Here is a 27,247-nt window from a genome sequence, read left to right on the forward strand (position 1 = left end):
TTGGCAACTCCTCTTTTTGATACCTGTTAATTTGACGAGGTTTGGTGCCAGAAGTTGTGACTCTGTAGAATTAACACTGAAATAATTGAAAAAGCCCTTTCAGATGAATAATCTGTACTAGGTTTGATCAAGTAAATTTCCAAAGGGCTCTTGGTTCCTTTGGATATACAAAAAAAAATACAATATATATTTTTTTTCCATTACAATGCAGGATTGTATTCTGTAATCCAAAATAGCACTTTAAGAATCATGCTAGGTGAGAACAGGGCAGGTGGGAGAGACATAGCAAATTTGTTCTTGCTTGCAAAACTAATTGATATTTACTTAGAGCTGAGGATTTTCTTTTGGATTACAGATACTCTTCAGATGTTACAGATACACACTTGGAGTGCTAGAGGGTTTATTTCTGACTGCAACCTTTTATTAGTATGTGGAAACAGATTAACAAAGCGCCAGCTATTTTTCAGAGAGCACTAAACAGGGAGGTATTTAAAAGGCAATTGCAGAAAGCCTAGAAAGAAAAGTGTCACTAATACAAAAAAAAAAAAAAAAAAAAAGAGGAAAGAAAAGCAGTAAAAATTGCCTTCAAGTATGTAAATTCAGTATCCCCATTAAGATGTAGTCTAGGCAGTGAAACACAGATAGAAAACCAGGAGCTGGAAGGACAGAAATGCTAGAGGATGGATAACTTCTGTTCAAAATATTTAGTAGATTTCATACTGAAAACCTCCAGACACATATCCCCCAGTCCCAGCAAAATGACAGCCCTGTGGTGTTCCTTACTTGTATGTGTGCACTTTTCTAAGGCATCTATTTAATTTTGTGATCAAAGATGAGAACTATGTGAAGTGGTGCGTTTCTGAATTCCTTGTGGAAGCATTTGTAGGGCTGTCTGTGGAGCTTTTTAGCTTGATTTGAAACTAAAAAATTTGTGCTGCCATCTGCCAAGTATTCTGTATAAATGGAAGACACGCTTTTACAAGAAAAGAGTGTTTTTTCTTTCATGTTTTTGGCACTGTAATTTTTTTATTTTACAAACCTTGTATTGTGATGTGTAACCCATTTTAATACCACGAGTATGATATTAAACGGGGACTGAGATGTGAAAGCTTTCTTGGCAGCACATTGGCAAGTGATTTTTAGGGGATTCAGAGAAACAGAAAAGCCATTAGAAGCAGGAGTCCTTGGCCTTTTTTTTTTTTTTTTTTTCCTCTCCATGTAGTAAATGTTGAACTAAAAGAGAGGGTTTTTGTTGACAGACAGTATGTACTCTAGAAGTCTCTGGAAGCATTTGTTTTTCTGGATCTAGCAATCTTCAACATAAATCTCGCATAGCGTTTGGATACACGTTACCATCTTTACTGCATCTGGATTTCTTGGTGGTCTCCAGAAGTCAGCTTGCTAAATGAGCTCAGTATTAGCTCACTTTTCTTTATATATGTATTTAAAAGGAGCATATATACATATACATACATAATGTATATATATGCTTCTTTTAAACTCCATTATGCAGATGTCTGAGTGTTGGGCTGGTTCAGTTAGAACATTGAAGTAATATATATAGTTTACCTCCCTCTATTTCTGCTTTTCCCCTTTAAATATGAAAAGGAATTAGCTGCTGCAGAGATAATTCAGCATGGAGTGGTTACAGGTCGATGCTTTAGATATGCCCTGTCATCTTCCTTTGTTTTCACTGAAGGAGTGCTGAAGGATTGCATGATTATTAATTTTTGGCTGATGCAGCTGATAAATGGTAAGGGTAGGTGCATGGCCTGCTCTCCTAGTGGCTCTTTTGGAGTAACTGAGGAACCAGCTGAACCAAATGGGTGGTCAAAGTTGGTCACGTTAACAGCAGCAGCCTGAGCCCTGGCAGCTGCTTTCCTTGTGTCCTTGCTAAGCCATGTACACTGTGGTCACTTCTGTGTGTGTAGAGCAAGGAGAAGAAGCGTACAAAGTCATTATGCTTAGATGTTCAGCAAGCTGGGTTCCCAGCAGAAGCACAGGGAAAGGTGCTGTGCCAGAAGAACCAAGGTGCTGCCTTAGCATCAGGGTAGCAGGGTAGCTCTAACTGCTTGTGCTCAGTCATTCCAGTGCTGCTTCTGCAACAACAGGCGTGCGAACTGCTATACCAGCTCCAAAACATACCTAACTATGCGGCTGTTGAGCCCCACTAACAATTTAACTTGGAAACAGGGTGCTTCTGTTGCCTGCTCTAAATTGCACCGCTGCATTGTACTGTGAAACTGTCCCGAGATTTCCCTCTGCAGGTAGGTGACTATATTTTGTTCAGAGACGAAGTGAGTGCTGAAATCCTTTGCAAGTAAATGTATTATACAAACAGAAAACAGTTCATTATTTTTACTATATCAGGTTAGAGAAAGAATGGTAGCATTTACTTTCTGATGTGGGGATTGTTTGCTAGAAACCATAATGCAAAAATAGAGAATTTAAATGTTAATGATGAAGATTATTGTGTGCTCTTATTCCAGTGTAAAATATATCTGAAATATTAGTCTGCCCAATTTCTGAGCCAAAGAAGTAAACACACAGAGATTCCATTCAAAATAGTCTTACTAGCAGTTTCTTATTAATTTTAGAATTAGCCATTAAAAAAAAAATAAATATATATATATATATAATTGATTTACAGCTAAGAGCTTTCTTTAACTGTGTTGTTATATGAGCATGAACTGGGGAAAAAGAGATGAACTGAAAATTAAATTTTGAAAGCAAGGTTCTTGCAAGACCTAGATTTATAACTTCATGGACACTCCTCTCCTTTATGATTCAATTGAAAATCCTTTTATGGAGCTATAAAATCCTATTATTGGTGTTGAGGGTACCAATAATCTTCATCCAGATGATCAGTCCTAAAAAATGGCTTGAAAATTGCCTGTTTGCCTGTCGCACTAAAAAAAACAAAAACAAACCTTTCCTGTGTTTATTCAGTTCTATCATCTAACTACTACAAATACTGTTTTTACTCATAGCAGCATGAAAACAGCTAAGACTGAGTGAACTGCATCTTGTTTAATCGTTGTCAACAAAATCGCTTCTTAAACATGAAGCTAGTTATTTGCACAAACTCACTGAAGGCTAAGTGGTACAGAATAAAGGAGGAGCCTCGTTCACTCCCAGGTCACAGTCTCTGGCTAAGCAGCTAGGGAAATAGTTATCTGTGAATTGAATGTGTGTTTTTCAGTCATTTGCACCTGCTGTTAGTTCATTTTTCAGCTCTGCTTTCGTGACCTGTGCTTTCCTTCCACAGAAAGCCTTGGGAATTTTGCTCTTGCTTTCACTGGAAAACAGGACTGTATCCTAATTATTTTGATTTAAAGAATAAGAAGTTTAATGGTTCATGTAAAACACTGCATTCTGTAGCTTACTTAGTCATAAGTGACTAATTTACATCTCACAGAAGTGCTAGTCATCTTAAATTTTTATTATTTGGAACACGATCATAATTAAAAACCAGGAGGAGCAGAACAGATTCTCATAAGAGAATTTCAGTGTAAATCATTTTGCCAGTGTGCTCTTTTGGGAACTGATGAAGTAAAACATTTTGATGAGGAGAGGAAAAGGTTCTGCACATTATTACAGTGAAATAGCTTTGTTCCTTCCTTTTGTCCAAACAGGTAAGCATCTGAATTTGGTGTGAATTAGTCTCTGCAGATGTGGTTTGGGGAAAGGGAACATATATCAGCCCAGTATCTTTGCTGACATGCTGACACTTCAGAGAAGGGAGAACAGTCATAGTGCAGAAAACCCTTTCACTTCCATTTTCACCTGACTCCTGTCAGCCACAAAAATACTTCTGTGTGGCAGATTTGGACCATGTAGGTTGTGTATGGGGTGGACATCTCTTGTAATACAGTGGGCTCAGCTAAGCTAAGCTCCTGTGACAGGAACACGATGTTTTGCTCATGTAAGCCTAAGAACATGGTGTTCTCTGGAGAGTGCTAAGCTAGCTTTGCAAAGTTTTATAATAGCTCAATTTTTATGTTGCTTTTTATACATTACTAGTTTTGGGCAGTAGTGTACTCTGACAAGTTCTGTGCCTTTTACAAGGGGAGCAGGCTCTGTCTGATTATCTTTTGTGCAGGCTAGGCTCTTTGCGAAGGGATCCTGAGGTCTTTCTTCTCTGCCTGTCACCATCCAGATTCTGTGCCAGGGCACTGGAAGGCCAACAGGAGATGAAGCTGTCTGGGAACTGCTTAATGGAGGCTTTAGCAATTAGAGAAAGATGTATTAAAACACAGAAACTTCTCCATCTGAGGTGAACTACTGGGTGTCTGCCTTTACTGAGGTTGCAGTGGCTATGCGAGTACTTAACATACTTACACACTCGGTAGGATAGAGGAGGTGATAAGGAAAAGTGTGTTCTTAACGGCATCACCGCATCAATAACCAATCTTCTAACACCAAGCAGACCTCATCTAAATATTTTTCCTGATGTGAACTAATACTAAAGAGTGGATAAACCGGGATGTTTGCTATGTTTGCCTGAGAAGGAACTCCTCTGTTTTTGTTACAGGAATGCAGCAGCAGTGGGCCATGGCTGTTTCTGCTACGCTCTCATGCGTTCAATTCCAGTTGCCATCTACATCCTTCTGGTAACAGGCCTGCGCTACCACCTCTTCATATGGAGCGTCTTCTCGCCAAAGCTGCTCTACGAGGGAGTGCATGTGTTCATCACAGCCGTGATCTGCTTGTTCTTCACAGCCATGGACCAGAACCACTCTCAGAAAGTGCAAGACTGAGAATACATGCGCAGTACACAGTTCTGCACAGAGATACGCTGTGTGTCACTGGAATGGAAGGAAGAAAAGAGTGGCTTGATACTGTTGGGTAGAATTGGAAGAGTAACCTTGAGTATTTTACCCAGTATTGCATAGGGTCTGAAGGGCTTGTCCTGTGTTAAACTGAATTTACTTAAAACTGTTGAATTAAAATAAACTTTTTTCATAGGTAGCTTTTATTCTATAGCTGTCATTATGACAATCTCTGAATAACTGAGTCACAATGATACATGACAGTGAACTTCACTGTATGCCAAATATAAAGTTGTATTTTTAATATGTAACTTAGATATCAAACACTGTTTTTTGTATTTGTTTTTTCCAATTTTTAAATGAATTTGGAGGCCTGATTGAAATTAACATTCTTGAGTTTCAAAGAAAAATACTTTGGAAAAGAGTTGAACACTTTGTCTCATCTTCAGGCATTCTTGAGCTGCTGGCTTTTTCACATCCATTTTTATGTCTGACTTTTTTTTTTTTTCACTTAGAAGATGAAGAAATAAAAGTTCATTAAATGCAGTCCCCCCCAAAACAGTTTAGAATCTTGTAGTAACTTGTAACCTTATGTAAAGTTATATCAACTTATCTGTATATGTTTGCAAATGTGATTTATTGTATTTTTTTTTAGCACAGAGATAATGAGAAAACACAAGAAACAGCCCATTTTAATCAGTTTATTGTACTGGGAAAGCTTTTGTTTGATGCATCCATGTAACAAACCACTGTAAGAAAGAAGACACTAGTAAAGGCAGTAAGCTTAGGCAAAACCAAGCCTAGTGTTAGTTTACTTATTGAAACCTGAAAAAAGCCCATACTTCAATGGTTTTGGTTTGATTAAAATAATTACATATATATAAATGCAATGTGAATTTAAAAGTACAGATCTCAATGTAAGTACAGATCAGTTTCTTGTGGGCACTGAAAAAAACTTTTTTTTTTTTTTTTTTTTTTTTTACAGCATCCTACAATATGCAGGATGTATTTTTGCTGTTCACAAGATCTTATATTCATTAATCCTGATTTTTTCCTTTGTTTCTTGCGTGTGTGTTGAATGTATCATTAAATAATATAATTGTACAAATGTCCCAGGTAAGAGGTGGGTTTTTTTATTTGTTTTCTATTAATAAGCGGCATTTCTATTAAAGGCAGTATTTCTTTCCTGAGTGTAATCATTAACTGCTGGATTTCCCTCTGCTAAGATCTTGTGTTTCTTTTTATTAATTTTTAAATGTTAAATCAGGTTGGTTGCTGCTGTACTGAACATTGGATCAATTTTCCCACACTAAGGTAGAGAGTTCTGAGCCATGAGCAGAGAAGTAGTTTAGTGGGCTAAGATCCCAGCAGAATTAAAGGTGTGTTTAAGAGAAGGTTTGGTGGCTAGACAGGGCGCTACATCACACTCCTAACAATGACATTTTCCTTGCTAGAGCTGAGGAGATTATACAAGGATGACCATCCTGAGCATCAGTTTTGCCTATGTCCACACTGACAATCATTAGGATTTAATGTGTATTTATTACGGGTGTATCAGAAGAGGAGCACATAGGGAACTTTGACATTTGTTTAAAAACCTGAAAATAAAATGCTTTTAAGCCATATGTAGGTGACAGCACATTTGTCAGTATCACGTATATGCTTTCCATGTCCTGTTTCAGCAAATCTCAACAGTAGGCCTGTTGTTTTTTTGTTTGTTTGTTTTTACATGGTACCGATGTTAACAGTAAGCCATCTTGGCCACTAATAGTGACATTTTTTGAACTATGTAACAACAAAAATTTGAGTGTCCTGACTGCGTTTTGCTGTTCACCTGGAGAAAAGACTACTGGATATTGAATGGCTATTGAATGCCATTCACTGTGACACATTAGAAGCTTGAGAATTAAATACTTCTAATAAATTGTTATTTTTCAGTTCACTTAAAGAATATTTAAAATAGTTTGTGCATGTCCTACACTTTTACCATTTTCATCATTCTCAATATTTTTCTGGTTACCTGTTGCCTAGCAACAGTATGGGGATTATTGACATCTTTGTTTGCTGACTTGGTTAATTCCTGAGCAGTCCTCCCCGGTGTTAATACAGAACATGTTTCTAAGAGATCTGCCTCAAACAGACAGGGTGCTAATGAAGAGATGGAAGGGGTTGGGGAAAAGTTGCTTCTGGGGTGCAGAACCCTAAAGCAATGTAGGATTTCTTGCTAGCTCTACAGTATCTCTTATCCCTTACTAATAATTTTGTTTGCTGTTTCTAGCTTAATACTGGAGCAGCCTGTCTAATAGTGGAATCTAATCCGGTGTGTATGTTTTAAGGTTGAATTTCTGTGGATTACTTAGTTAAATAATTACAGTGTCCCCTTTCTCCTTTGAAACTGAAAGAGGACTGAAGATAGGAGTACAGGTGCAGGGCGATAGATAGCCTCCTCCTCAAATCTGTTCTGAAGCAGGGATGTTGTGTACTTCTCTGCTGGGGTGAAGGTTTGGCTCATGGTAGCTTTTCCCACTCAGCATCTTCGCTGCTGGTCGGAGCTAGGTTCAGCCAGTTAGTGGTGGCCGGTAACTTCCTCAGTCTCACTGGATCACCCTGGTCAGTGCAGCTCACTGCTACTCAGTTTCTAACATATTTATGGTACGGTCCTAAAGATCCAGAGCATGATGAAGTTTGAGCTAGGAAGAGACTCTTGTGAATGCATTCAGGTTTCAAAAACAAGCAAAAATAAATAAAGAAAATTCCACCTACTCCTACTTGGGTACTATATATCTGTATTTCTCCCCTGTAGACAAAACCAAGCTTTTCTTTGCTCCACGTAAGCCAGAACATCCACACGGTGTGTCCCAGCCTTTGGTGCAGGCGATGGGCAGGTGCTAAACCACGGCTCCTGTGTGGTCCTGCCTGTAAAGTTCAGAGCACAGCTTTTTGGAATGCCTTACGTAAAACATCTGCAATTTGAATGAGATTTGCCTCCACAACCACAAAGTCACAGACTCATAGGATGATGCAACAGATGCAAGTTTGCAAAGCAGCTTGTGCCTGGCCCATTGAAGTGATGGCAGGCTGTGGAGAAGGGGAGAGCATTTAATGTTGGACAACTTGGCTCTAACCAGGCTTTTAGTGTGGCCTACATAGTGCCCAAGCAGTGAGCTGTGGGGCACTGGCTGCAAGGTGGGGTGAACGTCTGGGATCTGAATGTTGTCTGCAGTGGATGGAGGTCCCATGGCTGGGGCCCTCAGTCTTTTTTAACAAGCTGGATGAGGGGATGGAGGGCACTTGGGCAAGTCTGCAGGTGTGCTGAATTGGGGGAGCAGTAGATACAGTGGAGGGAAGGGCCACCCTTTGGAAGGGCTTCTGTGGGCAGGAGGAATGGGCTGCTGGGATCCTCCTGCAGCACAGCCTGGGCAAATGCTGGTCCAGCCCCTGGTGGTAGTGGTCCCGGATGGGGTCCACAGGCTGAGGACCACCTCCAGTTTGGGTTCTGGACAGCAAAGAGAGACTGTGACTGAGTGGAGTGAGCATGGCAGAGGCCGCCAGGATGCAGAGGAGCTGGAGTATGACAGGTCGCAGCAGTGAGATGGAGTGTGTATTCCTGCTAGGCACACATCTGCACTTGCACACACAGCATGATACTGCACACAACCAAGCATGACCAGTACAGGAAAGAGTGCTTTACCAGCACCACCATAAATGCACAGCACTCACAAAGCCTTGAGCAGCTCTGGCAGCCCAATCCTGTTCTTATTGTCCAGCTGATCAGGAAACAAGGAACACGTGTAAAGGTGCGTATGTGTGCATATTTACATTTGCACAGACACTGAGTCTGTCCATCATCTGGCTTAAATCCCAGTGTCCTCCCCTGCTGCTGGCACCTGAACAGAGGAACGGCAGAGGTTTGCAGCCATGCTCTGCTTGCTGGTATACACAGCTCTCATCTCTCTGGTGAGCCCAGCTGGAAGTTCACTGGTCATGCCTGCTGAATTCACACATAGCCTCCAAGAATAGTCTGCACTCACGGAATACATGTATACTTAGAAGTAGGGTTTAATTAAAGGATGCGGTACTGTGGTGGTTTTACCCTGCTGAGCAGCTGAACTCCACCACAACTGCTTTCATACTGCCCCTCCCCAAAGGAAAAGGAGGAGAAAATACTATGGAAAGGGCTCAAGGGTTGAGATGAGGAGCCAGAGATCACTTAAAAATTATCATAACAGGCAAAACAGATTCAGCATAGGTAGACTAATATTATTTATTACACACCACTAGCAGACTAGAGCAGTGAGAACTAAAAGTAAAACCACCAATAAAACTAAATATATGCAGCCTCCTCCAGGCCACATCCACCTGCTCCACCGGGGGCTCCTCCACCCATGGGGGGGCTGCAGCGTGGAGATCTGCTCCATGTGGGACCCATGGGCTGCAGGGGGACAGCCTGCTCCACCAGGGGCCTCTCCCTGCACAGCCCGCAGGGGAACTGCTGCCCTGTGCCTGCAGCACCTCCTGCCCTCCTGCGGCACTCACCTGGGGGCTGCAGGGCTGCTTCTCTCACGCTTTCACAATCCTCTCTCCCAGCTGCTGTTGCACAGCAGTTTTCCCCCTTCCTTCAGTCTGCTCTCCCAGCGGCCCACCCAGCATCACTCCCTGGCTCAACTCTGGCCAGCAGCAGACCTCTTTGGAGCCGTCTGGACCTGGCTCTGCTCTGACATGGGGCAGCTGCTGGGCTCTGCTCAGAGGCCATCCCTGCAGCATGCTGCCACCAAACCCTTGCCACATAAACCCAATACAGGTACACAGCAGCGATCAAATGATGGGCTCTATTGCAAAATATGCCACCAGCCTGCTTACACTCAGCCATCCCTTTTATCCACGTTTTCTTCTGTTTTCCCATGTTTGTTCCTTGCTGAGCAATCCTGTTCATTCTCTTTTCATCTTTCGGGTCCTTTCTCTACTCGTTACGTAATAACTCTTGTCTATTCTCTCAATCCCCTTAGAGACCCCGTAATAAGTTTTACAGAGTCCCTAGATATTCTTCCCCCTGCATCCTGTCATGCAGTCCTTCAGGCACTAACCTCCTTCAGCATGCCAGGTATTGGAGGAGAGGCGTTTCCTTGGTTGATTCAGCCTGGTGGGTTTCACATCAGGTGCAAGTGTCTAATTCCTTAGTGAATGACTGCTTAGTAATTAGTCTAATTAAATTAATGGTTAAACAATGAGGTTAGTAGAGATCTTCGCCATGTCCTTGTTTGCCAGAGCCTCTCTATCCCTTATATTAGCCATGCACAGACTTTAATCACATCAGTACACGGTGATCAGTGCCTTTCTTTGGGAAGGGGGAGGAAGCAGCAGGGAGCTCCTTCGGCCACCATCAGCTCCCAGGAGAGAGGGAGCAGAGGCGATGGAGGCAGACTCTTCTCAGAGGGGATAGGCCCCAAAACAACAGGCACAAGTCGCAGCGGGCACTTCCAGGAGGCCAGAAGAACACGTTTTCATAGGGGAATGCCTACTGCCCGGGCTGGGGTCCACTCCTCCACACTTGGAGACCTTTCCATCCTGAGCTGGCCCCGCTGCAGGCAGGAGGTTGTGTTGGGTCTGCTGCAGAGGCTCTTCCAGCCAGCATTTCCAAGGATTCTGTGGTTTTCTTGTGTTTAATGTTAGCTGTGACATTTTTATGGACTGTTTTACAGGCTGTTTCCTGAAGTCAAAGATTTGTCATTGATTTCGTGACAAAAATAAATAAATATATATATATAACCAACAGGAAATAAAATATACATTGCAGCTTAAAGCTGGTGATTTGTGCTTGATTTTATTTTATTTTTTTTATCTAGCCATATATTTATACATTAGACCCAAGAAGTAAGAGTCACAGAAGAAATAGAAGTTTTATGCCATCTGCCCTTATCTGTGCCACCTACAGTGCCTCTGTAGCTCGAGGGTTCTCAGATTCAGTGATAAAGGGTCCCATTTTCTCATTGCTTCTGTTATGATACAGATGATTTCCCAGCATGTTCACCTTGTGTATCAAGCCTGAAGTGAAAGTTCTGGCTTGGCTGTAATCTCTGTGGGCCGGTGCTGGGTACAACCCTTCAGTGAACAGCAGCATGGGACATGGATTTGGTTTACAAAGCACAAGCTGATGCGTGAAACATGTTGAAGACTAATACGTGGAGAAATACATAATTCTCCTCTCACATATTTGGCCTCCTAGAAGCAGTTTTTAAGAGGTGTCCCTGCAGGATGTTCAGGAGCTTCACATCCTTCAGCTCTGGGTGCATGGAGGGGAAGGGAATATGGGGAAGTCCTGTGAGGGCACTGGAGCTCCCTGCAGGCCTTTCAGTAGAGGGCTGAGATGATCCCTGAATGGGATGGGAAGAGCACTTCAGGGAAGGTACAGATGTGGTGACGAAGGTGTGGGAAAAGGGACTGGAGGAAACAGGGAGGAAGCTGCTTGTTATGTGGCAGCTTCTGCAGGGTGGGCAAGGCCACTGGGGAGTGCAGTAAATCCCACCTGCACTTGTAACACATGCAGCATCTCTAGCAAGCCAAATGAAGCCAGTTTATGAAAATCCCAGGGGAAACAAACAAACAAACAAAAGACACACAAAATCATGACAGTTCTTTCACTGAGAGCAATAATTCATTTATACATAAGCTCACAATAGCTGCCTTCCAGCATGCCTTTGTCCCAACATCTTACTCAGAAAAAGTTTTACTGGAGTGTCTGGGCAGGGAAGGGGACAGGAGGAAACAAAGCACATGCAATCTAAATCAAACTGCTGACCCATTTCAGACAAACCTGGAGTAAAGGAGGTGTTGTAGGATCACTCTGAGTTCCTGTACCTCTAAAGGACCTCAGGGCAGGGCCCTGCTAAGGACTAGGCAATCACGACTGAGCTAGTGTCTGGGCAATGCAAAGGCATCTGTTGGTCCAGACAGGTCCATGCAACTATGCCTTGAGCAAAGGGTGGATGTTGCAACCAAGCTTTGCTGGTTCCCCTGGCCCTGGAACAGCTTGCTTTAAATGCATACTGACGAAAGTCCTGAAAGCTCTTCTACATTCACTCCAGACCCAGGCTAGCAGCAGGAGTCCTCTGGCAAATGTGCCTCTGTAACAGAGCTTTATTGGGCTTTTGATGTAGGCTTCTTAGCTCAAAGCACAGTCAATGTCTACAGCTCTGTCCTAGCATCCTTGTGGTGGATTTTGGATAGCTGTTACCTGTTTTGGCTTCTGAGTACAAGTGAAAGATAAGAGCTGAGACACCATTCCCATCTTTCTCTGCATTCCTGCATCTATCATTATATGAGAAACCATTTGCACTAGACTGACCTCAAAAAGGGAGCCTGTAGAGCCACACTTCTAGCCAGGGACTGGGATTGTGAGATGCAGTGAAAGCCTCTTTCCCTTTACAAAGTGTTGTGAGGACATGCCTGAGGGCTGTCTGCTACCAGCAGGAACACACAGTGCTCTCATACCTTGTGGATTACCACAGACATGGTTGAAGAAAGGCCAGTCTATCCTTCTGCTTCCCCTGGAAAACTCATTGTACAGCCTACTTGCTTGCCCCAGGGTGAATTTGGCAGAACCAATGCGAGACACCAAAAGGGAGCATGGCTAGCAGACAGGTATAGCACAAACAAGCTATTTAAAGCCTGAAACTCTGATGATAAAATACTAGATGATTAGCAAAGTAATTTTACTCCATTTGCAACAAATGTACTCATTTGCATGAAGAGTGCTGTGAACATAGATTAGCTGAAACAAAAGCACAGAGATTGGGCAGTTTTCCTCTTTGATGCAAAGATTATAATCAGTTCGCATTTCTGTATGTGATGGCTTGAAAATGCCTTCACTGAATACAGAGCAAGTGTAACTTCTCTGGTAGTGTTTACCTATTGTTGGATGCTTAACACAAATTGTTGGATCCTCTTCTTCAGATCAATTAGGTCGTCTTATTTTCTTTATACATGTGTCACCCCCCTGAAGCCCTCTAGAGATACCATTTGTCTGGAATGGCGTTTTTAATGTTATTGCTTAATGGCCTTGCTCCATTGCTGCTGAAATCAGGGGAGCTTTGCTCATGCTGCCAAAAGAGCCCTAACATGCAAATCATTTCAAGTTCCCATCACTGAAATCTTTTGCTTGCCTGATGCTGTATTGTTTAAAATGTCTTAAGTACTCTTAGAAAATAAAGGCCAAATCAGCTTAATTCTGCATTTGAAATGTCAGTGTCATGCTGCTTTTATGTAGGCATATGCATATTGAGTATTATTTTCTGAGTGTAATTGCCTTAAGTGCTGTTGATCATGCAAAGAGAATGATGCATTCTCTGACTCAAGGGTCTGAGAATCAAAGATCCAAATCCTGCAAATGCTTAAGCATGTGGAGAAAGCCCTCTCAAGGGATGATGCGGGCATCCAGATACTCTTGTGTTCAAGGCTGTGGTCCATATTTAGCAGACTGAATCTAGCAGAAGCACGCAGCATGTCCTCCCTGAGCAGCACTGGTTGTTGTAGGGAGAGGCTGTGCAGAAGGGAGGGAGAAGGACTTGTGAGGACAAGTGCAGGAAGGAGAAGAGCAGTGGGGATGGAGTGTTTGGAATCAGATGGAAATAGCCAGATGGGGCACAGAAAATGCCAGGAAGCCAAATGCAGAGAAAATAGATAGGAAGACTGGGGAATGTGTAACTCTAGGGTCAGAGTGGACAGTGGTCTTCAGCTTCCTGGTGGTAACATGAAAACATTGGGTTCCAATCATTTTTCAGTATGTTTGTGGAGGGTTTGCTGTGATTGTGTGTCACTGGGATGTCTTGCTGAATTGAAATATCAAGAAAAGAAAGGGGGTTGATAAGATAGCCTAAGAACAATAAGAAGATCTGGAAAGTTGAGACCAGCCTGAAGACCAGTGACGTTTATAAGAGTTGCCAGTTCAGATTGCCTACTTTTATTGCATACCCTACCCTCCATCTCCGTTTTGAGAAACATTTATTTCTATACTGCATGATTTCTCATGAGCATTCTCTCGTATTACAATCTTAGTGTGGTGAAATCTGATAATCCATAGTGTTTTGGGTTGCCTATTAATCTTCATTTTGGTTTGCTGACCAGCCAGTGCTGCATGGGATCCTGTCGTGGTCACCCTCCCAATGTGTTCAGAGCACTGGGTCTTGGTGCAGTGCAAGCAGAAAAACAAGGAGGGGCTGGGAAAGCTGTAAATATAATGTACAAATATCCATAGAAATTACATCCTGAGTATTGCTAGAGCTAATAGTACAGAACAATTTCCTTTTTCATGCATGAATGTTTTACAGAACAGCAATTTGATGGCTCTTATTTGTTTCTTGCTCCCTGAAGGTAGCATCTGAAGAAAGGCCCGCTCACAGATTGTGAATAAAGGAGGGGGGCTTGTTTTAAGAAGGACCAAGACCAAAGTCTTGAAAGTAGCTGGGAATTTCTTCATTTTACAGAGAGAGAGAGAGTTTTGCTGGTGAGCAAACAACAGGTATTTACAAAGAAGTATTATATCTGGGAAATCTCATATTTTCTGCCCTCTTACAGGAGCATACAGGATGACTGCAAATGGAAGACAGCATGCGTATTAGCTTGCATTTTCTATTTCTTTGAAAACTCTTGTATCTCTCATGTGTCTTCTACTCTTTCTTGCTGTATCTTACTGCAGGTCCTGCACTATTCAGCTGCACACAAGCCAGTTTGTGGGAACACCACTGCCCATACCTCTTTCAAGGTCCATCTCATAGCCTTGTACATGTCTTTCTGTGTGCGTGTGTTTGTATTTCACATACCTATGTTGAAAGATACCCAGGTTGGTTTCAAGGAGTGGAAAAGCTTTTTTAGATAGCAATTTTGTGCTTCTTCCTCCACTTGGTAATTACTGCCTTGTGGGTAGGTACAAACATGGGGTACTGGGATCCTGTTTCAGCAAAGTAAACAACAGAGACCAGCCTCTTCTGCATGCTTCCTCATTACTGCTGGTTTTCATGTGAGACATGACTTATGAAAACTTGAATATCTGAGGCTGGTAACTGATGAGGCAGGGGGAATATTCATGCCTGGCAAGCACAGCACTGCAGTGTCCAGGCTGTGGCCCTGCATGAGGAGAGATGAGGGCAGTAAGACAAGAGTTAGGCCGCTGGAACAGAGGTCCCTCTCCACCAGTTAGGGCTACTGCACTGACTTCTGCAAGCTGAAAGCTTTGTGGGAAGTCAAGGGGAGCTGCCATCAGCACAGCTTGCAGTGTGAGCTGCAGGGATTTGGTTGAGATGCCCATGTGCAGGACAGCATTGGCAGGAAAAGGCACAACTCATGGTAATGCAGCTGAGATGAATGAATCAAGGCTTGCAGGGAGAAAGAACATATTTTATTAGGCAACGTAAAAACCAGGCAAGTTTTTCTGGTATGCATGTGTGCACAAAGACACATCTGAGGGGTATAGCAGTGGTAAAAGGGGTAGGGTGCAGATCCAAAGGAGAACACCTGCAGCCTCACGGAAACCCTGGCTAATGATGTCTCCTGATGCGTGGCCTTCTGCAAGGGCATGCAGGTGGGCTGGACAAAGCCAGGAAACATCACCCTAGGGAGCAGTCCCTGTCATTTGGCATGAGGTAGGGAAGGCCTCTGTGATCCCCACAGCCTGGGGGTGAGATTTAGGCTGGTGGCACTTGAAGCAGGGCTTATCAGTCAAACCCTGGCTTGTGAATGTCCATGCTCATGTAAGTAAGCTCTCTGGTGTTTCTGCTGCTCTGGTGTGTTACAGGTGGCACTGTGATGGCTCCTTTCAACTGCTGAAGACTTTCCTTATATTATCAAGACCAAGTGTATTCATGATCTCATACAAGATTTGCAAAGAAAGTCTTTTTTTTTTTTTTTTTTTTTTTTTTTTTTCCCTCTTCTCAGAGTTATCTGAAGGTATGTGCAGACCTCTGTGTCTAACCTGGTGGTGAGGGTGCTGCCAGGCATGCTGCTTCCCAGGGCACAGCCCATGAAAGCAGGAAAGCAGGAAGTTGGCTGATGAGATGCTGACAGGGGAGAGTGCAGTACACCAGGGACCTTGCTTGGAGGTCCCCAGAGTGCCAAAGGATGAGACTTGGTGACTGAAATAGCAGGTGGAGAACTCTTAATTTGTGCGGCTGACTCCTGCAGTACAGAAAGTCACCGCTGCTTCTCCTGGCATGTAAGTGCTGTCTTGGAAGGTGTTATTTTCCTCAGTGTGAAGCTTTGGCACAGGTGGATGCTGAGGGCAGACAGAAGCCCTGTATCTGTGATGCTGGGCACCAGTGCTGCTGCCTTGTCTCCCAGTGATCTGCACTGGGGGCCTCACATGGCGCTGTGCAGGATGTGTAATGCTGGCTTGAACCTGGCATGGGAACTTCTGAAGGTGCTTGGCGATAAGGCCAGCCTCTGCAGATATGGGTGGCCAGGCTGAGGCTGCTGTGCTTATGCCCAGACAGCCACACCGTGACTGTCTGAGGATGGGCAGCCACAGTGATGGGCCTGGAAACATGGCCTGGATTGGTGAGGTTTCCTGGCAGGCTGATTTCAGCAGGTCTTTGCCATGTCCCACAGAGCTGTCTCACACCAAAGTGCTGAGCAGAATCAGGCCATGTGGGCACAAACAGTTCACTGCTCTGCAGCTCTACTTTGGCTCTTCTGTCCCTGGTGGGATTGATCTCAAGGGGTTTCCAGTGTCAGGCCACAAGCCTTCAGATGTTCCCTTCCTCTGGCACCTGCTCTCTGGCAGGTCATGTAGAGCCTGGATACAGCCAGGGAGGGAGTGTTGCTGCCTGGCAGCTCCTTCTTTGGGGGCTCAAGTGCCTGTTATTTCCTGCTGGCTTCTTGACACAGGCTGCCACAGCTGGTGGGAGACGTTCTTCGAGGACAAACTGGGAGAAACCCAAAGCAGCACCCTCAGAGACCCAAGCTTTTGACAGCCCACTGTTTAGAAATCCCTCAACTTCATTCTTGGGTGCTTGGTCTCAATCTGTGTCTGCCAGGGCATGGTCAATATGTGGTGGTTTTGGAAGGGATTGGGTCACGGCAGGCTGCAGGGCAGAGCCTGGAAACCACCCACTGGAAGGCAGGCACTTAAAAACACATGAGGTGCAGCCGGGCTTTCAAACAGGCAGGGAACACGACATCTCCCACAGGCTTTAGCAGCAACAAAACAACAAACCTACCTATCAGATGTGTTGCCTGTGTGCCTGACATTAAGTTTTCACCACCATTTATGTCCCAGTCTATTTTTTTATTTCTTTCTCTCTCTGTTTAACTACAGAGAAACTTTTTCTTGCTTTGCAGTGGAGATTCAGATGATGAGCGAGGATGAAAACTCAAGTAGATATGTTGGGCCTTCTGGTTTTGCTTGTGCTAATGCCCTTATCTGGGATGCTACAACCCGATGTGATCTCCCCAGAGAAGGCTGTATTTGGCCCTGGGAGCTGTTAACATCCAGGTGAGACATCAACAGGAGCCTGAACAGGGAGCCTGTGTTGGAGACCATGGCTCTGCCTCCTCTGGTGGCTGCTGGAGCAGGGGTGTGCTGGCTCCTGAGCCAACTCCGGTATTCTTCAACTTCCCTGCAAGCTGTGGTTTAAACACATTAGTATGTTTTTGAAATATTTAGATAAAAATCCGGTGCTCAACCCACACCTTCCTATTTTCAAATGGGGATTTTTTAACTGGACTGAAGTGTAACTCTGTGATAAGAAGAGATGGCAGATAGAATTGGTCTGGTGACTGATTTTGCATTTACAAGTTACTACAGAAAACTTTTCAATCTAGAAATATTTTAGCTGGCACTTGTTTAAATTGGATTATCTTAAAATAGCATGAGTTATTTTAGAAGTCTCTTCTGCCTTGAGCTTCTTAGTACCTATTAGGAAATATTAAGTGTGCATTCACTATGCTAAAAAGAATAATGGAGATCTCAGAGCAATCAGTTCTGTGTGGGATGCTTAAAGCTTTAACATAGTTTGAAGTGATTATTTCCAAATTAAGATACCTAGAATTGGAAATGATCATAATGTGACTTCAGCAGTTGAAAGACATAGAGTAGGAAATGCAGCGAGCTGGCAGTGTGTATGTGCCCTGCATTAGTATTAAGTGTTTATGTGTGCACTTTCTCAGTCCATTGCAGTGGTATTATTAATATCCATCCACATATAATTGGTTTAAAAGCTACTCACTCTAAGAATCAGTTTCTGTGATCTGAGAACTTCATACAGAGCTACTAATCTCAGCTAATTTAAAGCAAATAATGTTGTAATTTGTTATTGTATAGCAGGTTTTATTATTTCCTTTTATTGTATGTAGCAAGAGATTTTCTTTTCAGTGGGAATATAATGACCACTGCCACAGTGGAGAGAACAGCCATGTGCTTGGGTCTTCACGTTGGTTGGAGAGGCATGTGCCAACTCCACATGATGCAGAAGTGAGCTTCTGCCAGGCACAGCTTTGGCTTCATTGTAGTCCCTTGGGGGCCATATGATTTTGTAGATTTTTTCATATTTACTTCTCTCTGGAAGCCCCATGGAGCTTTAGGATCCAGCCAGCCTAGAACAGGAACCCCACTGGCACCTGTATTTACATCTTTGGGCTGTGACCTGATTTCTCTAGCCTGCAATCATGAGGAGGTGGCTGTGGTGGTTTCACCCTGCTGGGCAGCTGAACTCCGCCACAACCACTCTCTCACTCCCTCTTCTCAAAGGGAGGGTGAAGAAAATATGCTGTAAAGAAAAAAAAGCTCGCAGGCTTTTTTAATTTTTTTTTTTTTAAGTAATTAAGGATAATTTTTAAAACTTATCCCTATCCTGAGATAAAGGTAATTTAAAGACAAAAGAAAGAGGAAAAAACAAAACAAAATAAGCAACAACAACAAAACTAACAACAACAACCAAACAACAAACAAGGAAAGGTAGTGAGGAAGCACAGAGGGAAAGAAAAAACATCTGTGCTTTATAATCTCCACTTCCCATCAATGAGTGGTATTTGGCCACATCCCAGGAAGCAGGGCCTCAACACATGTAGTGGTTGTATGGGAGTGCAGACATCTTCATGAGCACAGTCCTCCCTTCTCCTTCTTTCCCTTCCCTATCTTTTATTGCTGAGTGTGGCACCACACTGTATGGAATATCCCTTTGGTTGGTTTAGGTCAGCTGCCCTGGTGATGTCCCCTCCCCACCTCTTGCCCACCCCCAGCCTGTTGGCTCTGGGGGTGTTGGAGGGAGTCCTGGTGCTGTGCCAGCGCTGCTCAGTGATAGACACAGCACCGGAGTGATACCACTGCTGTTCTAGCTACAGGTGCAGAGCACAGCACTGTATGGGCTGCGGTGGGGAAAGCTAACTCCATCCCAGACAGACCTAGTACAAAACAAAACAAAAATGCAAAAAATGCAAAAGCATTTTGTCCTGTGTCCTTCATGAAAAGGACAGTGATGCTATGGGGAAGCCGCTGAAGCTGGTGACCTCCTGCCTGCTATCCCCTGGGCTGGCTTTGGTGCAGTGGAGGAGAGACCCACACCTCAGATGGTGTGGTGAGGAGCAGCAGCATGTTCCAAGCACATTTTGGCAATTTTATGGGGGTAGTCTAAAAAGAAAGAAGTACCACAGAGTATGGACAGCCTGTAGGGATGGTAAAACCAGTGTCCATTTCCCTGCTAAATCCCTGGGTGGACATCCCTGCAGCTCTGCTTTCACTGCGTAGGATGGACCTCCCTTTATTTGTGTGAGCAAATCTCCATTTCTGGCACTTTGTCAGATTGTGTTCATAAAGGCAGTAATTCCCCAAAACACATTAAATGGAGAATGACAAAGAGGTTGGCTGAAGTCACAGCATGGTAAAAATCTCATGCTCTTTATTTTTTCTTCTCCTGTTGGTTGGATCCAGCGGTTCATGCATATCTCTGTAACTGTGCAGTCCTGAAGGCCTGAAGTGGCTGGATTTGTGCCAGGCACTTGGACTGCTGTAGCTCTTCCTAAGTCCACCTTGTTACTGAAGTTGCCACTACATATCCAGGGAATTTAATGCAAACACAGACACACACATCACACACACATACACAGACACATGCAGACCTGGTAGCTCTTTGTGGTTCTTCAACATAAACAAACAAACAACAACAACGGCAACAAAAACCCTACAACCCACAAAATAAAATATGCCCAATCTGGATTTACTCTAAAAAAATGACCCTGAGCACATCAAATTTAATGATTTGTTTTCCTTACACACTAAGCCAACAGCTATGCTGTTAGAAACAATGGGTAAGGTCTGCACTTGGGGTTTTCTTCTTACCCCAAATTGCCTCATCCTTCAATCTTCTTTGTGTTTTGTGTACTGCCCTGTAACAGATTCTCTGTGTTTGGAAAATTATTATTATTATTATTGTTATTATTATTTTGAGTAACAGTGGAGACAGACAGCTTCTGGAAGGTATTAAAATACTATTCTAGTTTGACAGGTTCATACAGCAGAAATTTGTTAACAAACAAAAGCACTGGTTATCAGCACCTACTGCAAATGCTGTAAAAATAAATAAAATTGAAAACCATTGTGCTCATGCCTTAGCTGGACATAGACCCCAGTGGAACTTGCCATCAAAAGGTCTTTAAACAAAAAGACACTGAACAAGTGTTTGTCTAGAAAGCGTTTCCCAGCGCTCTCCCTGCCCCAGTGCCTCAGAGCATTTTGGGCTCACACTTGTGCCCAGCACAATCTTTAAATCTGCTGTAGCTGCTCAGATGGGCACCCTGGAGAAAAAGCATAACGAGGAAGAAAAGTGAGCATGCTACCAGAAATCCCCTGCAGCAGACGGACCGAGCTGCTGAGATGGCCTGGGATGAGTAACAACCCATTGCTCACTGCTGGATAGATTTACCCTTGCTGGGAAAAAGGAAAAGGGGAAAGCCTGCTGCCCACGGTCAGGGATTTTTGTTGGGCGAGGATGGACACTCTGAGAGTGTTTCTGAGAAGGGATGTGGTTGCTCTTGTGGCTCTAAATGGCAGTGGTCACCCCGTGTTTTTTGAAGGGTAGCTTTTGAGGTAACACTTGGCTTGGGACACTTACATAGAAAATTAAAGCACTAACACTGGGGTGTTACCTCCAGGCTTGATGCTGCAGGGGCTGCAGCAGAAGTGCTGTGTCCAGCCCTGGAGCCTGCAGCTCACAACCACACTGGTAATTTGGAGGAGGCTCTGAGAAGAGCAATGAGAACAATTAGGAGACCAGAAAACTTGCCTTTGCAGTGAAAGGGCTGGGAGTTCAATTTGTTTGACTTCTCACCCAGGAGGCCAGGTGCTGGCTTCATCCCAGTCTGTAAGTAGCTGTTGGGAGCAGGGATGTGATGACTGAGGGCTCTTTGGTCAAGCAGACAGGCAGATAGCAAGACCCAGAAGCCACAGGTTAAAAGAAAACAAATTCAATGCAGAAGTGAAGAGCAGCTTTTACCAGCGGGGTTAACTGAGGACTGTGGTGGGGTCTCAGCCTGGCTCCAGAGGTTGCTCTTGAACCTGCATGTGCTCCTGCCAGCAGGGAGGGGCAGTCAGTGGGGGAGCACCCCCTGCTTTGCATGCATGTGGGGGAAGGCTAGAGGGGTTTGCCTTAGTCTCTGGGACCCTGAGGTGCTGCAGGTGATGTGCAGGTGATGGTTCACCAAACCAGAGCACTAGCACATGGGTGTGGATGGCCCATGTCTGCCCTGCCGGGGACTAGCACACCCATGCTTCATGGCAGGTGTCCTCTGGATCTTATGCACTGTCCTCATGCCCCTGAAACAAGAAAACCTTTTGGGTTGGTAATATGCAGGATGATCATGGTGAGCAACCCTGGGCACAAGGCTCCTGAGAGCGCCTCTGTGTCTGGACAGGATAATGGAAAAAAATTGCCCTGATAGCTGTGTGCGAGTTTCTTCTGAGGGGGAGTCGGATGGCAAGAAATCACTGCTGCTAGCCTGGGATCAGAGTCTGGGAGTGAAACAAGCTGAGCACCTAGGCTTAGGCTTTTGGCATGGCTTTGTCTGTGGCTGCATAGAGGCACTGCTTCACAGCTATTGCTGCGCCTGGCTGTTTTATAAGACCTTGCACAAAAGCTCAGCAGGGTTTTCCTTTCTAGACAAGTGGCCAAATTTTCATTGCTATCTCAAAGATTAACTCTAGTGCTCAGATGCCTGCACAGTTTTCTTTCCTAGCTATGGGAGTAGCTGATCCTGCCTCTGAAGCACTGTGTGACTTCCTGAACAAAAAGGGAAAGCACCGAATTCTTCTGTGAGCTGCTCCGCTCCACTACTCAGTAAAGCATGATATTTGTTCATGGCAAACTCCTGCTCCTTAGGAGGGGATGTTCTGCTCTTCTTAGTGAAATGTGTGCTGTGACACTGAAGTCCTGTAAAGAAGACATTTTCTGCTTGCAAGGAAAGAGCATCAAAAATCAGTTGGATTCAAACTTTCCTCCCTTGGAGGGAGCTGAGAGGAATACTGCATGCATGATGTGGGTTGCTTTTACACCCAATTTTCTTCCCTTTTTGAACACATTTCTGCTATACAACATGAGGGGAGTATTTATTTCCCAAAGCTGCAGTGCTCCTCCCACCAGAGGTCTAATGCTGTCTCTGCCTGCGGTGCACACAGTTCAGACTAAGAGCTGCAGACCCGCATGATGTGCACCACCAGCGATCCCGCAGTCATTCTGGAGCCTACAGCCACCAGCAGAAATGTGATCCCTGTTTTCCAGGTTCCTCCTGGGGCATGGGCTCTGGGGTGCTTGTCTGCAGCTCTTGTGATTTCTCTCCTTTTTCTTTACCCCTGGCGTTTTCCTTGGTGGCAGCTGGCTTTCCCTATGGGCCGGCTGATGCCCACACCAGGCTGCAGGTGCAGGAACAAACTGCGCCTTAGGGAACACAGGGAGCTTCCTTTAGTTGACTCAGAGGTCTCCCTGGAGTTTGCAGTTTAATGGCTTTGGACCAGATAAAGGCAAATCCTGCCCTGACAAACTCTACAGAGACTGCATGTGTGCTCAGGGTTTGAATGGGCTGAAAAAGCTTTAGTGGGGTCAGTGGGGAAGACTAGGAGAAGCAGAGAGCTCGTACCCAAGCAGGAGAGGGGGGAGGAAAGAATGACTGGATCACTCTTCTCCTCTGTATGAAATTGCTTAATAAAAGCCAAAAAGGACTTGTTTTCTGTTGTAAGGGAAACTGATTTCCTAATGAGTGAGTAGGAGACTTCAGTTCTGACAGGATGGGCTGGCTGAGGGTTTGTAAAGCTGTTATGCTTCCAACTTTTCCAGATATGCCATCTTTGCTGGAAATGATGTTTGGCTGAAATTCACAGTCTTTGGGTGCCTGCCAGTAATTCCAGATGTTCGGTGGCCTGGTTAGAGCTGTTGAGCAGAAACTCGGAGCCCAGGTGCTGCAGACGAACTGGTGTGCTCTGTGCAGGTGACTGATTTGCTCCACGCTGAAATGAATGTGCTGAACTTGTTGTACATGCTGCGTGGAGGAATGTGTGAGCAGGATGCCAAGGGATTGTTGTACAGGCTCGTCCATGATGGGACATGTGCTGGACACGGGACCACAGACCGTCTGGATCCAGTGCCCAGTCTCAGACTAGGACCAGTGACATATGCTCTGCTAAACAAGCATAAAATGGGAGCTATATTTGGTGACACTGTGGCAACTCACCTAACATCCGGGTCTTGAAAAATGATGAGAAAAATGTTTTTGCCTGTTTTGGGGACAGGCTCCTGCAGTGTTTAGGGATGGCTCTTGTTCGGTGGCATGGATCAGCAGTTTCCCCACCATTGCCCCATGCCTGTCCTCACTTTCCGCCTCCTGAGGACCTGGCCCTGCTACCTGCCTTGGTTCCTTCTGCCCAGCACAGCAGCACAAGGTGTCAGGTTGGTTGTGCAAGCATGGCCATGTTTCACCCTCCATCCTAGCTCTGAAACTCTGCATGGCACATCAAGCACCCTTTTGCTACCTCCAGTTGTTGGTTTCCTTGCTGACATTTGGGAAGTGAACTTGCAAAATGCCCCTGATACTCCGAGACATGCAGGTGAGAGAGAAAACTTAAATTACCCTCTGAAGCCAATGGACACCACACGTTCTGTAAATTGGGTGATTTGTTAGGTTCACCATAGCAGAAAATACAATATAAGGCTGAGTGTTGGCCTATTTTGGACGCGGTAGTAGCAGAATTAAGAAGGGAAGTATCTTTGACTTACTGGGGGAAGTAATTTAGGAAGAAATTGGAATGGTTAATTAGAGAAAATTATCTCAATCTAATCCTTTAAGACTAATTTAAATGCTCCAGTCTCTTTTATGTAAGGAAAAGTCTCTTTTAATAGCTTAGATTATTATCAGGGAATGTAAATTTAGTGGTAGCAACAAAGTTTTATAAATTTCCCACTGACAAGCATTGTTAAAATAACCTCCTAAATATTGTGAAAGAGATGTGAAGTTCCTAGTGGGCTCCTTTTTATTCTTTTTTTATTGGTGGGGTCAAGGAAGACAAGGGTCAGGGAAGGGTATTTATGAAGCTTCTCAAATTTTTGTGTAGCAGAATGTGGTTTAGAAACTTAAAAGCTGTACCTGTGTGATTCTAGAATTTCAGACTACCAAGGGAAACAATCCTTCTTTTGACAAGATCCAAAGATTTATGGGGTTGACAGTAGAAATGCTTCTTTTTTGAAGGTGGGTATCATATTGGAAATTCCAAAAATATTTTGTTCTGCTTAGACTAAGGAATTAAAAAAGCCCTGGGTTAATTACATACCCTTCATTAAATACATATATATGTATATGTATATATATATATATATTATTTATTTATTTATTTATTTTGCTCAACAATATTTTGTTGCTCAACAGAAGCCTTGGTTGGATTTCACTGATTTTCCAGCTATAAAAGAACATGACTTTTTTCCAGTCTTGGTGGTAAAAGTGTGATAGTGTTGGTTGGTAAGAGGGTGATAGCCTCCTGTTGGTGCTCTCTCTGTTCCTGTAGGAAGGATCCGCACTGCCCTTGCTGTCCCAGCTGATGGAAATAGGGAGGTGCCATTGGAGAGTGGAGGACAAAACAGGGCCTGGAGACTGTCAGTCTCCTGCTTGCTTTGTGAGAGTGCCACGCTTGTGTCTGCGGCTGTCAGCATGTCTGTTTTCTGCAGCAATGTGAAGCATCTTGTTACCAAACGCTTAGTTCCTACTCTCATTTACCTTAACTCACACAAGAAACGAACAGCTAACCAACCAGTAGCTCCTCCTGCCCTCAAAAGGAAGCAAGCACCACTCCTTCTTTCAAAATCAGCAGAAACAGGTTGCTTATTTGCGTACTTAGCCCGAGTCCACCGTGTGGCCATTAGGCTGTGTAATGACGGAGGGCTTTCATGGGTCACTGCAGAAAGCTGCCTTAATGAGCTGCCCCTGAATGTCCCACTTAGGGCTGGCATTTCGTGCTTCGCCGAGAGGTGGGAATCTATTAAGCTCCTCTAAACTGTGCCTCTGCCCTCACACGTTGGGGAGGGATGAGAGCCATTTAGTCACCGGGTAGATAACACGTGTCTCATGGCAGTATCTGCAATTACCTAATGAGAAGTTGTAGGATATTTTTTTTTCCCTTTGGGAGATATATTTTCAAAGTAATTATGTATCTCCTACACCAGGGATGCTTTGCTTCAGCTAGTGTAAATTCTGCTTTTCGCTGCACTTTTTTTCTTTTTTTTTCAGAGGATGGGGCAGATTCTGCTATGTTTGTCTAGAATAAATATGCAGTGATTCATATTTTCAGTAGAATAATTCCTGATTTATGCCAATGTTACTATAATAAACTTGTCATTATTTTTTTTTTGTATAGCACAGTTATGACAGGATTGAGTTTTCAAAAACATTAGAGGAGTGAATTAATTTCTGTAAAAATGGTCAGCACTCCACTTCTTATATAAGCATGATGTGGCAGCGTTGGGAGCAGAATACAAATGCCTCCTGAAGGTATGTCTCTACCGATGAATTTTCATGTGGAATGCCACGACGACTCCTGTGTGGCACTCGGAGAGCTGGCGAGCATGGCCCTTTCTGAGCTGATGGCTGCATTCCCAAGTGCTTATTTGCGGGCTCAAGCCCACAAGTTTTATAAGCAGCACCAAAATGGGTACTCACCTTGGATTACAAAAAGGAGGAGCTTTATGGAAGCAGTCAGCACATTCAGTGCTGTGTAGTTGCTTTGAGGCATAGACCAACCTCTAGCTGCAGTGGAGGCTGGAAAGGAGCCTCCTACAAGCAGATCAGTTGGTAATAAAGCAGTGCCCAAGACTTTCATGTCTTTCCATGGAGCAGCTGATCCTGGGCAAAGAATTTTAGCTGGATACGCCACTGTAATTGCCTGCTGTCACAGATTCTATGTTTACAAGTGCAAGTAAAGTCTTTTGGAATGAGCCTGATACTAGCACATGGCAAAACCTGAAAATAAGGCCAGATCCTGATGTCCTTTGGATTCATTTTAATATGGGCTAAATCCAAGAATTTAGGCAAAGTTAGTCCATCTCCAGCCACTGTAAACTGAGCCTGACCTTGCTCCAAGCTGCCACATGCCTCGGTTCACCCTTCCTTTGCTTCCCCTTCAAGGCTCAGGCAGTGTGCTGCCCCACGGTGACACTGACCACAGGAGGACAGTTGCAGCATGCAGTCTGCTGCCTCTGGGTGCTCTGTTTGCTCTTTGGCTTTGCAGGGAACATGGGCCTCTAGCCCAGATGGTTACACTACACCTACATGTATCTTCCTGCCAGCCATCACCACCAAAAGGCACGGCAGCAATGCAGCCGTACTGCAAATGGCTGTTTCACAGTCCTGGTAGGGAAGAAGAGGAATTTGCAAGGGTAGGAGACAGCTGGGGAAGCAAGGAAATGTAGCAAGAGGCTGAGGGGTCATGGCAGGGAGGAGATGGAGAGGCTGGGCATGAAACTGGGGGCAGAGAATTGCAGGTCGGAGGAGGAAGGGGCAGCTGGGACAGGCTGGGGAGGGAAGTCAGCAGAGAGCTGTTCATGTGTCTTAAGCCAGCACGCAGTGCTTTCATTGAGCAGGCCAAAGGCAAAAAATGAGGCATCTCCTATTTTTAGCCAGGCAGCTGAAATGCTCCTGTCCCCTGCCCCCGGGGGTTGGCGGTAATGGAAGCCACCCTCTGAGCAGAGCAGCCGCAGGGCAGGGCTGCGTTTTGCCTGCAGGCACAGCTGATTTCGGAGCCTGTGGCAATGCGGACCTCCTCTGAGCTGGAGCTCAGAAAGCTGGAAAGTGGTCTGAGGCCAGGGACAGGCGTGTGTGTGCTGCTCCTGCAGCATGTGGGGGGCAGCCGTGGTGGAGCTGGGCTGGATCCTGCTTCCAGCGCTTGTGGCATTCCCCATGCTGTGAGCTTTCACATCACGTAATTTCAGTTCTCTTTGGCAAACCCTTAACTGTATAGGGAG

General features: G+C 44.4%; 1 protein-coding gene across 5 annotated transcripts in view; it reads left to right on the top strand.

The window, feature by feature from the left end:
- PIGG (phosphatidylinositol glycan anchor biosynthesis class G (EMM blood group)) overlaps nt 1–5,956 on the top strand; it is a 75,062-nt gene extending 69,106 nt beyond the window's left edge. For all 5 annotated transcript variants that reach the window (XR_014687346.1, XM_084504765.1, XM_084504767.1 and 2 more), the window contains one exon: nt 4,535–5,956. Coding sequence is in view for 4 of the 5 variants with exons in the window: in XM_084504765.1 (XP_084360891.1) it covers nt 4,535–4,760 (226 nt within the window). In the remaining variant the exon portion in view is untranslated. The remainder of the gene's footprint in view (nt 1–4,534) is intronic.
- The last annotated feature ends 21,291 nt before the right edge of the window (nt 5,957–27,247 follow it).

This window comes from Aythya ferina, assembly GCF_964211825.1.
Source record: "Aythya ferina genome assembly, chromosome: Z".
Classification (NCBI taxonomy): Eukaryota; Metazoa; Chordata; class Aves; order Anseriformes; family Anatidae; genus Aythya; species Aythya ferina.